General features: G+C 45.3%; 1 protein-coding gene across 1 annotated transcript in view; it reads right to left on the minus strand.

Annotated features, from left to right (window-relative positions):
- STAB2 (stabilin 2) overlaps positions 1 to 16,542 on the minus strand; it is a 179,262-nt gene that overhangs the window by 96,458 nt on the left and 66,262 nt on the right. The window contains exons 12-17 of the mRNA XM_082419566.1: positions 9,654 to 9,787; positions 7,621 to 7,703; positions 6,067 to 6,216; positions 4,655 to 4,798; positions 4,190 to 4,246; positions 3,915 to 4,040 (exon numbers count right to left, since the gene is read on the minus strand). Of these exons, the coding sequence (XP_082275692.1) occupies positions 3,915 to 4,040; positions 4,190 to 4,246; positions 4,655 to 4,798; positions 6,067 to 6,216; positions 7,621 to 7,703; positions 9,654 to 9,787 (694 nt within the window). The remainder of the gene's footprint in view (positions 1 to 3,914; positions 4,041 to 4,189; positions 4,247 to 4,654; positions 4,799 to 6,066; positions 6,217 to 7,620; positions 7,704 to 9,653; positions 9,788 to 16,542) is intronic.

Raw genomic sequence — 16,542 nt, forward strand, 5'->3', positions numbered from 1 at the left:
CGTGGTACATGTTCATCTCGCCATCAAGGTCCTTTCCAGGGTTTCTCCTGCTTCAGGAAACAGAAGCAGCAGTGGAGAAAAAAGAGAGTCTTGGGACCCTAAGCAGGATGAGCAGTCCCCATACGGGTGCCCTGGAGACAGTGTACGGAATTGAGGGGCACAGGGCCGCTCTCCCTGGTGGAAGAAGGCAACAGCAGTGGCGGGCGGCTGTGGTATGTCTGTAATCTCCCAGCTGAATCAGAGCTGGGGTTACAAGCTTTGAAGCGCTGAATTCTGCTGCTTCAGTGGCACTGCCACGGTTACTCTACCTTGGAAAGGTGAAGGATGACAAATCAAGATCATAATAACCTCCAAGAGGCTGACCATGCTAGGGACATGTTCCAACAGCATGAGGTCCCGGGTGGAGAGAAAGCCCTGCCGAACCTGAGTTCCATTCACTCAGACCCCTCTCTGCATTCCCCCTTGGCCCCTATGCCAGGGGGAATTACCTGTAAGTAGAGTGACCACACATCCTGGTTTGTCTAGTACAACCCTGGTTTTTATACCTATCATCCTGGCAGCCCCATTCACTCTCAAGAGTGTCCTGGTGTGGACACTCGTCAGGCCACCATATCTATACATCAATAGCATTATGTGCAGGGCAGGGTTACCAATAAGAATGTTGAAGTTGACCACCAGTTGGCCAGCCCTGGAAGTGATGGTTTCTGTAGCTCTGGTTCTGTTACCATGAGACTCTGAGCAAATCACTTAGCCTCTGTGTCTTAACTTCCCCTTACAGCTACTTTATGGTACCCAGAAGTGAGGACTTGCAGGCAGAAGCAATGCCATTACACGTTTGGATGCTAAGTGGCAGAAAGGGTGGGAAAAAGTGGGGACCGCTGGAAAATATCAGACAAAAGTAGACTGCAAACTCCCAGAAGGCAGGGACTGGGTCTGTTACTGTGTCCCCAGCCAGCATAGTATAGGGCACATGACAGGACCTACATAAACATTTGTGCCAATAAGTTAAAAGGAGGAGGGGAAGAGTCCTGAGAAGGGCACTGAACTGGATCTCAGGAACCTGCGTTTAATTGTGGTTCTGCTTCTGTGTGACCTTGAGCAAGCCACTCAGCACCTCTAGTCTGCAAAACAACAGGGTTTGTATGGACCCCTTCCACCCTCTAATTCTATAGAAAGACCTTATCAACTGGATAATCCACTTCTAAAGCCTCAAGAACTAATTGGCGTTGGATCCTTTTTACAAGAAACAGGAGAATGAAAGGGACAAAGGAATTGATCAGCATCACTCTGCCACCGTGTGTGCCTGCCACCTCATCTGGCTGGGGGCCATATCATTCAGATAGAGTTTAGTCCAGTGAGGCTCAGGTCGACAGGATGTGCTTTCAGGCGCTGTCGTTGGAGAGCCTTTTGGTGCAGTGCATTCTTTCCTTTATGAGGACATTCACTTCCTACTTGCTGTTTTAGATGAAAACGAACAACAACAACAAAAACCAAGCCTTTTGGTGCCAGAGACAGAGAGGGAAAGTTTTTCTACCAAATTGTGACTATGACTTTGAACTCTGTAAATTCACCTCTTTTTGTCCCATTTAGCTTGCAAGGTCTTTGTGAATTGGCAAGGGCTGGTCTCTTGCTCCCTTTGCTCTTATTTCTGTCTAGTTTGGTGATGAAGTCATAAACTGGGGCTTGTGATCGACAGCCATGGTCTCTGCAGGGATGGGATAGTTCAGAACTGAAATTTTGCTTCAGAGAGAAGCAGAAAGATACACAGGAAAGGAAACAACGCATTCCCAGAGCAGAATTAGAAAGTATTCTTCTAATGAAATCATTTTTTTTTCTATTTCATTGGCATAACTGATGGGGATCTTCTTGTCTCCAGCTGAGGTTCCTCCCTGAAGATAAAGCTAAAGGATGCTCTTAAGATGGGTGGAGAGAGAAGGAGCTTCCCACAGGTTGAGGAATTTTAACCCACACTGACTCTGGACCAGAGAAACTGGTAGAAATGATGGTTCTATTCCTCACCTAGAAGTTGAAGTGGAAAAACTGTTTTAGACTCAGGATAAAGAGACTTGAGGTTTTATATTCTTTGCGAGCAGAAAGATACTGCCTTTGAGAGAAATGAGATTGAGAGCCAGGGGCAATGGTGTGCTGGTAAATCCCTTCTATGGGGAAGAAAATAAGCCCTGATTTACAGTGTTGGCCAGTTTCCATGGTGTCCATATTCCTACCAGAGGCTGATTTCAAGCTACCGATGGGATCTCACTGAACGGCAAGAGACATAATCTACTCTCGAGAGCCTGAGTGAAGCAGCCCCAGTCACCATTGGAAGGAGCTACAAGGAGAAAGAGAGGAGCTTCCCGAGCCAAGGTACTTGACAGAAAAGCAGGGAGGCTGATCTTTTATATCCTAGTCAAAAGGCTTTGTTTTAATTTTAAATGTACCCGATTAGGTGTCTGAGAACTCCTTTATTATTATTAAAAATATCTGTATCAAATTAGAAGCTATGCATTCAGAGAAGCCATATAATCTCAGAATTTTAATACCTCCGCAGGGGAGAAATGATTACTTCTTGGATTTAAAATTAAATATGAATGTGAGTTCTAAAGAGAAGAATGTTAGTTTTCCTGTAATAGCTAGGTTTCAGGAAACTTGAGCGTGAATCATATTTTTAAAATAACACCCTAGTTTAAAGGAACTGGGAAGTCTGACTTTTTAAATGGAAACCTGTAGCAAACCTTCACATATCAATACGTTTAACATCTGTTTGTAATGTAAGAGATTACCTTCTGACTTAGCTCCTTGATACCTATTTTTTTTTAATCCAAAGTATTCTGAATGCAAGATATCCTTGTAGGTACCTGAAAGTATTCCAGAAAGGGAATGTGAGCCTCTACATCATTCAGGCAACAAGTTTCTGAGTGCCAAAAAACAGTGTGACCTGGGATACCTGAGTTAGAAAGTTGGTGCTTACCAAAATATCTATTTCTGGGCCTCATTCCACTGCCACGATATCAGAACGCTTGAGGTGAGCTTCTGGAATCAGCTTATTTAACAAGCTCCATGGGTAATTCTTAAGCATACTAAAGTTTGGGGATCACTACTCTAAAAGATTCAGACCCCCTCATTCTATATAGTCAACACTGATCTATATGAGGTCACAGGTAGTTTTGCCCCATTGCCAAGATGGTAGCAGGGCCTCAGGGTACTGAAAGAAAGCCTGTGGTCCTTCCTGTAATTGCACTATTTGACATTCTAATGAAAAAAATTCCATAATTAGCTAACCTTCTTTACAGTTTAAGGCTGATATTTCTGGAAGAGGAAACACTTTAAATGGTATCAGTCATTTATACCCTAGAGTGAAAGAGTAAAAAATCTCCTTTCTTGAGGAGGACGTGAGAGAACTGAAGGTTTATGGTGTATAAGGAGAGGGTTATTGTGGAGAGAACTGAAAACAATAGAAAGGAGAGTCGGGAGCCCCTAAAAATAACATTTATTCCTTTTAAGTTTAGCCTAGTCCTGGCCCAGAATGCCCTACATTAGGCTTCATTTTCTAAATGATTTTAGAGTTGTAGGGAACTTAAAATTATGATTTTGCTACTAAGAAATATTAGAAGAGACAGGACAAATCAAACCAACCATTCAGAGCTGGGGTTGCAAATAGATTTTATTTCCTGTGCCCAGCCTGATCGACTGGTCTTATAGCTACTTGGAACTCTACTGAGGAGATTGTAGCCACATAGAGGCTTAGCTCCAGAATACTGTGATTGATTAATGATGTCTGCCTTTGTTTTGCAGAAGGGTAGATGGTGATACATGTGCTACTTATTTGTCAACCTTAATTTAGAAAAAGCCTGTATGGACAGAGACTGAAGCAGTGATCCTCACATGACACCATTAAAGTCAGTAAGATACAATACCTCTGAAGAAAGGAGATAATCGAGAGTGCCATCCTTCATGTTATTCAATGCTTCATCACTTGGAACAAAAACGGTATATGGTCCACCAATCCCATCCTCATCTAAGACATGTCCCACACTGGTTTCCTGCATTTGAGAAATGAAAATTTATATCTGCAACCTATCTCAGATAAATATCTGAATTCCCCAGCAAGTATTTATAATTGATACCCCCAGCTAATTTTACAAAGGACTGGACATAAAACACTTTCTAGAAATTCATGAAAAGTACATACCTCTAACAAAGATCTGAACTTGCTGTATCTTGGTTGTAGCATTGTCATTATGGTTTGCTAAAAAGAGACATCTTGCTTAAAATTCAGTGAAAAAGAATAAGGTGGTTTAGGAAGTATTTAGATGCTCTAACATGAAAAGACTGATGACAGAGTTTACATGTAAGTGTGGATCTCCTCCATAAAGCACAAGGGGTAAATTTTCACGACAGCTGGTCTGAGTTGTCAGGTGTGACTATGAAAAAGGTCACAAAATCAACATCTTTCCTACACTTACTATATGCCTTTCTTTCTCTCTCAGAGGTGCCCAGAATTCTACTAAAAACAGAAATTATCCCGTTTTCCCCATGGTTGGGGTCCTAGTACAAGCACATAGTGCTGGCATTCATTTTCTTCTTGGGAGTGACTCTCCAGGGAGCAAAGGAAGACGGATTTGAGGTGACGTCACTTTTACCTGAAATATCTCACCTCAGTATTGCTCTCAAACGTGGGCGTCACCTTGTCCATGGCTCTGTCGAGGATGTGCAGGAGCCCGTTGGAAGCAATTATGTTCCCTTCTATAATTTTTACCTTCTTTTTGCCTCCATAGAGTTTAAGCTTCAGGTGACTGTCCTAAAATACCAAGGAAAAATAAAAATTAATGTGTGCCCTTGAAAAATCGAGCACTGGATTAGAAGAAGTCTTAAATCCTTGGGTTCTGCCATTTATTGGTTGTGTGATCTTGGATGAGTTCCTTATCCCCAAAATGGGAATGATGGTTTCTGCTCAACTGAGTTCACAGGTCTTTCATTAAGATCAAATGAGATAACATATGAAACCACTTTTGACTACCAGTGATTGCTAAATGAGAATAAGGCACTATAGTCTCCCCGCCATAGATGGCAAGCTACAAAAAGGCCCCAAACTATTCAATTTATCGTAAATTCATTAGCTACTTCAGTGTTTTGGACAGAAGAGGCACACAATAAAACATATTTGTTGAATGAATAAAGGAATGAATGCATGTCCTTGTGAGAAAGGAAACCACATCTTCCTCTGTCTATCTGTCCATCCATCCATCCATCCATCCATCCACCCTCACACACACACAGTACAACCCACTGGTGAAGGATTCAGGCTTTGGGGTCAGGCAGACCTGCTTTTGAATCGTGGCTCTGGCCCTTACTGTGCGACCTCTCAGTTTTCCCATTGGAAAAGCCTTCGCAGGGCTGTTGTGAGCCTTATGTAACACAAATCCAGATTTACCCCAGTACCTTGCATGTAGTAAGTGCTCATTAATCTACCAACTATTGATATTTGGTGAAATGCAACAGGATAGGTCATAACCCCTCCCCCCACACACACTCTCTCTGTTGACTGACCATGTGCCCTTCAGCTCAGTAAACTCACAAAAAGAGTTATTTGTGAAAGAGGAGGAAGATATTTTAAAAACAAAACAGAATTAATGGCATTAGGAGAGATGCAATGTTGAGTTGGAGAGGATGGATAAACCCCAGCAATCTAAAACAAACAATCCCATTTCCTTTCGTAAGATGAGTGCTGATCTGGCTTTCTGCTGATGCTTCCAGGAAAAAAGGTTTACTGTAGATTTCTCCTTCCTGCTGGCAGTTGAATGATGGTTGTCTTGAAAACTAATTGAGACCAGAGCGCAATCACTTTACAGTTCCCTTTCTGTAACAGTCCACCCCTCTCCTACTTGACCCTTTCCTGTGTTGCTCTCCATTTTTTTCCTGTGTAGGGAAGTGCTCTGACGAGTAAGGAACAAGGAAGGGAGTTCTTCGGAACCTCTCATGACCCCCGGACACCAAGAGAGAGCTGGCTATGGCCGTCGGCTCAGTGAGCAGCTTCATTCTGGGAGTGCAAATCAGAGAGACCCTCACCTTATCACCAGTGAAGAGTCCCCCTGCCTTTCCGGTCAAAGTATAGAATGTGTGTGTGTTATTCATTTGCTCGGTGCTCATCTGCCCAGCAATTATGTGGAGTTTCACAAAGTACTGAGCAGCTTCGTTAGGCAGCAAAAGCTCTTTCACCTGAGAAAAGAAAGCCGATTCCTTCAGTCTCTACTGTGGTTTGAAGGGGAAAATGAGGTTTGTGATTCAGGTTATGACTGGTTTAGCATCAAAAACATCAAAGTTAGTTCACCCTGACTTGAGTTTGGGCTCTTTCACATACAGACGACTTTCCCAGAGATACGCTGCCCTAAGCCAGGGCTCAAAGGGAGCAGAAATCTGGAGGTGAGGCGCGGTATGCTCTCAAACCATGGGGGTTGCTCTGGGAGGGAACCGGACATCGTGGGGAGACCACAGCGCTGGGGCCAGGAGGACCAACGTGGTTGGCCGGTGCTGAGGGGTCAGTCGTCTTGAGCCCAGGAAGCAGCTGGGAATGAAATTTGAAATTGTGGGAAAAGACCCAGTAGAGTGGACCGATGGAGCTTCTGAAGGGCAAAATTTAGATTTTCGAAATCCTTTGGATCAAATCGACGTTTTGTCAATATTATATTGTCAACAATCACTCAGAGACCTTTTCTCAACTCTGTGCAAATTCAATCTGTACATTAAACAAGAGACCACATGCAAAGTGTCTAGCCCAGAAGCCTTCAATATTCACCAGTTCTCCTTCCCCACAGGAGACATGTGAGTACATCTCTGAAGATTAATGACAGATTCGTCTCGGTCGGATGAATGGTGGTGGCATATTAGGAGGAGAGAGTCTGAAACTCGCTGGGTGTTAATTGAATGCAGCACAAATTATGATCACAAAATATCTTGGATATTTTTGTGATCGTGTATAAACCAATACAAACCAATTTCACACAAATCAGTGTGTTCATTACCTACATTAAACCAAATCTAAGTATTGCACCGATACCATGGGAAACCTCCACTGGGCACTATGGGTTTCATTCCCACTGGCTGACATCATCTGAGACAGCAGCTGCTCACATTGAAGACTACAATTCTCTTCTAGTTTCCACTACCGCTGTTACCATTTATGATGATTTTAAAGAAACAAATACCTAGCTGGTATGTTGATTTAATTCTTTCTGTGGGAAGTGAGCAGTTTTGCATTATGCAAATCTTATTTATCACGTGACTACAGTTGAGGACCCTTAGTGATTACCCTTGATGGGTAATGACTGGAAGGGAGCACTGGGGGAGGCTTGTAGGGAGCTGGAAATGGTCTCGCTAGATACATCGACACGCACTTTGTGACAGTTCATTGAGTTGTGCACTTACTGTTTGTATACTATCCGTAAGGACGTTTTATTTTGCTCAAAGAATTTTACAAAAAAATTGCCATCTCATCATCAGTAGGTTTAATTTTAATGGGGTTTCCCACTTTAAATAAAGAGGGTACTGTCTACTAAGGTTTTTTTTTTTTTTTTTTTTTACATTAGTCCTTATTTATAAAACAAGGTTATTTAAAATACTTACATTGAATCCTTTTAATCCCTTGTCTGTCGGCAACAGCACGGTAAATGGTCCGAGGTTACTCAATGGCCAAGCATAGACTTTGTCTTAGGAGTTGAAATACACAAAGAAAGAAAACCCCAAATGGGTCAGTAGCACATGAGGAGTAAAATCAGGCAATGCCCCTTGTGGTCCACTTAGACCCTCTGACTCCTGAGCTTCTCTGTTCTAACTGGTATCACGCAGGCCCTAGGTGACCTGGGAAGCTAAGAACGTGAGGCCCCCAAGTGATCCTCACAACTGTGTGATTCTTCCTGTAGCCACAGTCTTGACTCAAAGATACCCTGGGGTGAGAGGTTCCATGAGGGTCATGTGACAAAATCCTTGGACAACCCCTGCCCCTGTGCCCGACTTTCTGACCTGTTGCCATCTCAGTGATTAAAGATGCAGCCCTTGCTCCATCAGGGCCAGCTCAGAAGAGCCTCATTCTTGGGACTTCCCTGGTGGCTCAGTGGTTAAGAATCCACCTGCCAATGCAGGGGACACGGGTTCGAGCCCTGGTCCGGGAGGATCCTACATGCCTTGGAGCAACTAATCCTGTGTGCCACAACTACTGAAGCCCGCGTGCCTAGAGCTCGCGCTCCGCAACAAGAGAAGCCAACGCAATGAGAAGCCCGCGCACCGCAACGAAGAGTAGCCCCCGCTCGCCGCAACTAGAGAAAACCCGTGCGCAGCAACGAAGACCCAACGCAGCCAAACATAAATAAATTAATTAATTAATCAAAATAAATAAATTAAAAAAACGAAGACCCAACGCAGCCACACATTAAAAAAAAAAAAAAAAAAAAGCGCCTCATTCTTGGTTTAATGCTCTGTTGTTGCCATTGTGAAATGCTCAATACTTTTTGAACAAAGAACCCTTGTCTTTTCATTTTGTACTGGGCTCTAGAAATTTTATAGCTGGTCCTGTTCCATGCCCCTGGGGAGGCGGGGACAGCAGGATGGGCTCTGTGCTCTCACACAGGAGGCAGTGTGCCCCACACCTCATAAACCGGGCAGGTGACAGGGTGACTGGACTTTGTCCAGGGAAATGTCTAAAGGACACTGTCCCCCTTGTCTGCTCTCACTGATATTCTAAGAGTGTGTAGAGGAAGGCGGGAGAGCCCTGAGGTCTGCCAGTAATGCCTGACTCCCTGGGGGGTGTCTTGCAAAGAGCGGGTCATTTGTGTAGGAGGCACATTATTTGCACTGAGAACACAGCACTGACCAGTGAAGAACACTTCCTTCTCCGCCTGTGCTCTTTCTGGGAAATCATGCTTGGTGACTGGTCAGTTCTAGATGCTGATATTTTAAGGATTCTGTTGATTGCTCAAGCCTGTGTTTTATTTCCTGTCGACTGGCAAAATTTGTGTTTTATTGGAAATCTTGTCTAACGCTGTGATCAGCTATATTTCATTCTTATGGGAGTGTGAGGTCATGACCTCTAGAGGGTGTTCGGAAAGGCAGGAGGGTGTTTTAGGCCGTCACCCTGCCTGGGGGTCTGGCAGAGAATGTGTCACTATAGACTGTTAGTGGCTGGGGGACCAAGGATGCTAAACACCCAGCGATATGTGAGATGGTCGGTCGCACACCATCAAGACTCTGCCCCACATTCAAACGGCACCTTCACTGAGGAGCATGGATAGTGCCTCCCCGTACTACCTGCCAACATTGTTTCCCATCTGGAGGACCCACAAGGTCGAGGGAAAGAGGATGGTTTCCATCCTCACATCGGTAGCTGCCTATCTCACTGTTGCTGCAGACCTGTTAATCGACGGTGACCCCAGGACCTTGTCCTTAGCTGCCGCATTGCTGGATCTCTTGGCACTAACTCTCATCTCCTTGGAACAGCTGCTTGTCCTTTTCCTCCCACTTGCCCTTCCTAGAAAGGGCTGATCCCAATAGACAAGACTTGCCTATCCTGCACACCCCTTTCTGAGTGATTGTGTGTCTGGCAGATGTCCTTGCCCATCAGAGGACTGCTCTTTCTGTGGAAATGTGCACCCATGGCTGTGTACCCAGGAGTGAGATGAAAGAGGTCAGCCTTCCTTGCCATTTTCCTCTGGGTTCAGTGTTTAATTCTCTGAGTCGCTCCATGATGTTTCCATAACACGTCGAGCCATCGCCAACGTAGCCTTTGCGGCAAGTGCATCTACAGAGAGGGGGAAAACACACTTTCAGGGTCTCAAAGCCATTGGATGTTGAGGTCATACAGTCCAAACCCCTCACTGTGCAGATGGGGAAGACTGAGACAGTCAGACTGGTTGCTCAGAGCGGGACAGAGACAAGGCCAGAAGAGTGGGACAAATACAAGTGAGCATTCCTAGTGTACAGGCTGACATAGAGCAGCCCCACAAGAAATGGATATTTAATACACTATGTGTGTATATGTAAACACTAGATAACTCTGTATATTCTTTGTCTCAGTATTTTTTCAAAGTATAAGCAAGAGCCCATGTACATCAGAAGCACTAGGGTACTTACTATAAACGTAGAGTCTAGGTCCCCACTGCAGAACCACGAAACCAGAATAAGCTGCTGAAGCCAGCCTCAAGTAAAGAGTCAGAGCTGTGGATCTGCTTGGAAGACTTTCCCCCTCCCTTTCCTTCCTGAGGTCTTGCTCAACTGTCCCTTCCTAGGGAAACCTTCCTTGATTTTCCATCCCCTTCTCCATCCCTTTGTAGATTGTGTCCCCCTTAGTGTGCCATGTAGCTCTTTTCTGCAGCACCAGTCCCAGTTGTAATTTTATCCTAACCTGTGTGGTTTTTTGATTAAGATCTGCTTCCCCATCTAATTTGAGAAAAGAGTAAGGACAAGGGCTATGTGTGTAATTATTCACTCTCGTAACCCCAAGATCTAGTACAGGGCTTGGTCCATAGTAGGTGTTTAATTAATAGTTGTAAAATAAGTAGTAATTGAATTAAAAGAAATATGTAAACAATGAAAGTCACAGAATCTTATATGATAGTTTAGGTTCACAAAAGAGAAATGGAGTTAAAGATGCAGTTAAAAAGGCACTAGCAGTGGTGTGCTGGTAGATGTTAGACATCCAGCTCTCCAGGGGAAAAAAACAGTCCTGATTTGCAGCATTTGCCCATTTCCCATGGTTCACACTCCCACCTTGGCCAATCTCAAACTACTGTGACACCACCAACCAGCCGGCACATCCCTGAAAATTTAATCATTGGCTCTTGTGACTCGGTAAGCCCTGGCTCTAGCAAACCACGGCTACCTGGCAAAGACTGGTTGACAGCTGGCTGAAATTGGCAAGGTGCTTAGGAAGGTGACATTCACCAAAATCTTGGAGGTAGGTGAGGAACCAAACAGGAGACAGGGGAAGAACATTTCAGAGAGGAGAGAGGCAGGGGTGCTGTGGGCATGCATACCACAGACGTGACTCATGTTTAGGAGAGGGTTCCACAGAACAATTATACACTCGCTAATCCATTTGTGTTTCTAAATTGGTCCCATGGCACACAGATAAATTTCCAACACGTTTGCTGAACAAACATTTCTGAGTCTTATCACCCCTTGCTTGGATTGCTGCAATGACTCCCTAACTGGTCTTTCTGCCCTTAGTTTTCCTCTCGTCAAGTCAGTCTTTCACACAAGCCCTGAGGGGTCTGTGCCAAAGGGAAATCTGGCATCTGTGTGCTTGACACTCGCAGGGACTCCTTTTGTCTACAGGATACAGTGTAAACGCTTAGCACGCGTGCAAGGCTTCAAAGGGTGGGGTGGGGGGGATCTTGCTTATGTGTCCTTCCTGCCTTCATGCAAATCCCGGCAACACCAAATCGCTTTTTTTCTAGACTGTTATGCCCTTCTCAGGCTGTGTGTCCTGCCGGGAGTGATCTCACGCCCTCCTCATAGCTCAGGTGTGACCCAGGCAGCCCTACCCGGCCTCCCGACTCACTCCCCCACCACAACCCGTCGTCCCAAAATGACCTCTTCAGGGGATCTCCCCTCTGCCAGCTGGGACGCTCTCCTAGAACCTGGGTCCCACCTTATTTCTCTCCCTTGTATTCCAGCACCTGGGACAGTGCCTCATTGTTGAACTGATTTTTCTTTCTTTCTTTCTATCTATCTATCTATCTATCTATCTATCTATCTATCTATCTATCTATCTATCTATCTATCTATCTATCTATGGCTGCGTTGGGTCTTCACTGCTGCACGCAGGCTTTCTCTCTAGTTGCAGCGAATGGGGGCTACTCTCTTTGTTGTGCTGCGCAGGCTTCTCATTGCAGTGGCTTCTCTTGTTGCAGAGCATGGGCTCTAGGCGCACGGGCTTCAGTAGTTGTGGCTCACGGGCTTAGTTGCTCCGTGGCATGTGGGTTCTTCCCAGACCAGGGCTCGAACCCGTGTCTCCTGCATTGGCAGGAGGATTCTTAACCACTGCGCCACCAGGGAAGCCCGAACTGATTATTTTCTAAGTACCTACTTAATTCTAGAGACTGAGCTAGGCAAGAGAGCTATAAAGATGATAGCAGCAGATACCTTGCTCTTCTAGCATCTCACATGCTGGAGGTGAACCTGAAAACAAATCACTGATGGCAACATGATGAGGTTACTTAACATCTTCGAGTCCCAGTTTCCTCATCTATGAAATGGGTTTACTAACACCTTTAGGGTTGTTGACAGAAGAGACAATGCGTGAAAAACAGCTGGCACAGTGATGGACACATGGAAAAAGCTCAGTACTTGGCAGATGATGATAGTGATGGAGACGGTGGTGATCACGACAAGGACGAGGAGAGGCTGGGATGCAGCAGGACAAGTCCATAAACACATGACTCGAGTTCCATAGGAAGCGCTGTGATAGACTGAATAGGATGCGGTGGGGCATGGAGGAGGAAGTGACTAATTCTGCCTGAAGAAATATGGAACAGGTTCTAGGAAGAAGTGATGTTTAAGCTAATTCTAAAAGGATGCATATGTGATTCCCAGCCAGACAAATGACTGGGAGATCATTTACTGATTGAGCCTTAAGGGCTTTTATAGAGCAGTTGCCCTAACCAGGGACAATTTTGCCCCCACCCTCCGGGGGACATTTGGCAGTGTCTGGAGACATTTTTGGTCCTCACAACGGGGGTGAAGGTGCTACTGGCATCTAGTGGATAGAGATGAGGGACGCTGTTCAACATGCTACAATGCACAGGACAGTACCTACAACAAAGAGTTATCCGGCCCCTAAGGTCAATAGTGCTGAGGTTGCGAAAACTTGTTATGAAGAATCACTAAGGTAGATATAACCATGAAACAATAGCTTACTGAATACAATCAAATGACAGTTTCCTACTTAAACGTCAACCTTCTCTGTAAGTACTGAGCTTCAGGATGGTGAATGTAAGGAGGCAAAGAGGGAGACTGGTAACTCCTGGATGTGATACAGTAGTCACTACTGAAAACCAATCCTGCTGTACGTTATAAGTTCCATGTGAAGTTAATAGAAAGACAAGTAACTTTTTTATAAGTTACTTTTTATATTTCTCTCTGAAAGTTCCCTAAGTTGTTATGAGGCCAATGATCTATTTTGTGTAAAGAGACTTGACTTGTCTTTCCTAAGGATGGCAGGAGAATTATATTTTAATGGTCTCTGTGCTGAATGGAATGTATGAGACATAAATATTCTTTAAATTTTTATTTAAAATCTCGGTCCACGAGTCTGAGACTCTATGAGGCCATTTTCTGACTCAGCTGGGCTACGGCCCATTCATAGCATCACCTCTTTTATAAATTGGTTCTTTACTAGGTGTAAAGTTCTTACCTGCTGTCCCAAGGCTTTTAAAACACCCACAAGCCACCTGCATTTTATGTTATGAGATGGAATTAATTATATTCAATGTTGGATAAAATTTAGTTAAATTATAAGGTGCCCCCAAAGTTCAGGGTGATAAATATTATAACAGAAGCATTCCAGGGCTGTCTGGGAGCCCAGAGGGAGGGGCACCTGAGTGGACCAGGAAGACAGGGGAGGCATCAGAGGGGTGAAGATACTCAAGTGGACACTGCAGGATCAGCGTGTTAGTCTGACTCAGAGGAGGTGGGGAGGGAAGGACGGTCTAAGCTGGGGGAATACCAGGGTATGTTTGAAGAACAATAAATAGCTCAATAGCACTAGAGCCAAGGGTGCGTTGACGGCAGTGGTGGAGGTAAAGCTGGCCCGTGCACACCCTCTGCAAACAGCCATCTTCGGCCATCCCCTGGGGGGAGTGGTCCCGGGAAGAGCCCTGCAGGTTCCGGAGGCTGGTTTGGAGCCCTCTGAGCAGAGAATGAGGTCCTGGGTACTTGAGTGGGGTCTCTGACGTGCCTTCTGGCTCTGGGAGATCACGGCCCCTTCGTCCCTCAGACTCCTTGCCCTGGTGTAGTCAGTGGAGGGCCAGAATGGGGTCCTCTCAAATGCAGTGCCCAGGTCTGAGGGCCACAATGCTGGGAACACATTTGGAAGCGGCTGAGCTGGGGTTTGAAGCTGGGTCTGTCTGGGGAAGCCCATGATCTTGCCGCGCGGTGCCGAGGCACCGTATTGCTTTGGACAGGGCTCTTGGGAAGATGGTTCACATCAAGGAATCCTAACCTGCACACGTCGCATATAAACACTGTCATTAGTGTCACTAATGTTCCCAGAGTCTCCAGATTTCAGTGCTGTTTCCTGTACATTTGTACAGCTGGAATGGAAACCACATTTTCCAGTATGCCTTCTCTGTCACGTCCAGGCTTTTCAGACTCAAATAAGAGAGGAACGCCTTTCTCTTCTGTCATGCCTTAATTCCCACCTCTGCTACGTAAAAATAGAAAGGCACTATTTTAACTGACAGGAGGCTACTGGTCCTTCCTAGTAATAATGAAAGTGGAGTGTAGAGTTTAAAGCAGGCTTATATACATTAACTTGTCAGCTCTGCCCAGGGAAATAGCTCCACCTGTCAGGGGAGGGAACTGTGGTTCCAGAAAGTTACGTGACTTGTCCAAGATCACCCCAGTTGTGAGTGGGGGAGCCCACAATGGAACCCATTCTTCTTTACTGGGTGGTCTTCTCTGACTGATGCAGCATGATTTTGAATATTCTGCATAGACTGATTGCCACATTGAGGAGGCATAAACAAAATAAATCCCTCTCCTGGGTGAACTAAATTATTGACAGCCCCATGTTTTATCAATGTCACTCAGCCAGCCTTTAACATTCCCAGCTGAAGACAATCAGGTTTTTTGGGGGGCGGGTGTCGAGGAGGTTTGTGAGTGACACACGGACCCCTAAAATCGATGGTTAGTTCCACTGACATTCTAGGCACAAGTTTTAATGCAACTTCTATTATTCTGATGTTCCAGTTTCATTTTTCTATTTTATCTTCTCAAACACAAAAGAAAGAAAGTGTTTAAAGTGTTCTACTCAAGCTTTCTCAGAGGACGGTACCAAGTGTGCAAGCTGGCTGGTTCGGTTGTCAGTGTCAGAACCTGGGTTTCAGGAGAGGACGTGCCTGTGTGCATAGCTGTGTGGGTGTGTACGTGCCCGTACGTACGTCTGGGAGGGGTCTGCGTGTGCATGGTGTGTATGGAGTGATTTCTGTGTGCCAGGTTCCACTCAGAGACTGATGAATGTAACCTTATTTAATCCTCATCACAGCCCTGGTTGGAGGCACAATTGTCCCCCTTTTACGACAGAGGAAATAGAAGTCACAGAGTAAGGGAAGCAGCAGAGCTGGGGCTTGAATCCAGGGGTTCTGACACTCAAGCTCTTTCCTCTCCACCCACAGTGCATACAGATACACTTATATGCCCAGAGAGAACACAGTGATCATAAAACCTATCTGGGCGAATCTACACGTTCAAGACCCAGCTATAAAAGGAATGACAGAGGGGGGCTCTGGAAGCACAGAAACTGTTCCATGTCTACTGTGGCTTTGAGCTCACTACAGCAGGACAGGTTCTTTGCTGATGCTGGTGACAATAAGAACCGAAAGCGGCACCAAGATGCAAGCCTCCGTCTGGGAGCCAAAAGGCTTGGCTTCCAGCCTTGGTTCACCCACTGATAAAAACATAACACAGCTGGAGAGGCGTTTCCAGAACATTCTCTCATGAATCTTCACAACAACAGTATGAAGTAGACATCACTGCTCTTTTTATACATGGAGAAACTGAGGCCAGAGAGACCGTGTCACATTCCCAAGGTCATGAATCTGATAGATACCCGTGTGGAGACTCAAACCCAGGTCTTTAAACTCTGAATAGGGCTTCCCTGGTGGCACAGTGGTTGAGAATCTGCCTGCTAATGCAGGGGACACAGGTTCGAGCCCTGGTCTGGGAAGATCCCACATGCCGCGGAGCAACTGGGCCCGTGAGCCACAACTACTGAGCCTGCGCGTCTGGAGCCTGTGCTCCGCAACAAGAGAGGCCGCGATAGTGAGAGGCCCACGCACCGCGATGAAGAGTGGCCCCCGCTTGCCGCAACTAGAGAAAGCCCTCGCATGAAACGAAGACCCAACACAGCTAAAAATAAAATAAAATAAAGTAGCTATAAACTCTGAATAGCATCTTCCCACTAGGCAAGCTGCCTCTGCCTCAGGAATTTTCACACAAATATTTTAACTCACAGTAAACCCCTTCTTTTGAAACCTGGAGTCTGGGAAACACCACTCATGTGTATTCACTTTCTCTAGTTTTCACTTTCCCATTGTTTTGTACCACTAACAAGCAATATTTCATAGATTGCGGAAACAGGCCTATACATTAGAGGTCAAACCTCTGTCATCACAATAGACATTTGTCTTCCCAGTGACGGTGGATTCTTTCTCCCCCGCTCTGATCACTTCGTACCATGTTTTCAGGCCAGGTCAATATTTCAGGGTGCTGGCACGGTCATTATCAAGGAAACCATTACTGAATGATTCATTGATTATACCAAGATGTATCGAG

This window comes from Balaenoptera physalus (assembly GCF_965194825.1).
Source record: "Balaenoptera physalus genome assembly, chromosome: 13".
Lineage (NCBI taxonomy): Eukaryota > Metazoa > Chordata > Mammalia > Artiodactyla > Balaenopteridae > Balaenoptera > Balaenoptera physalus.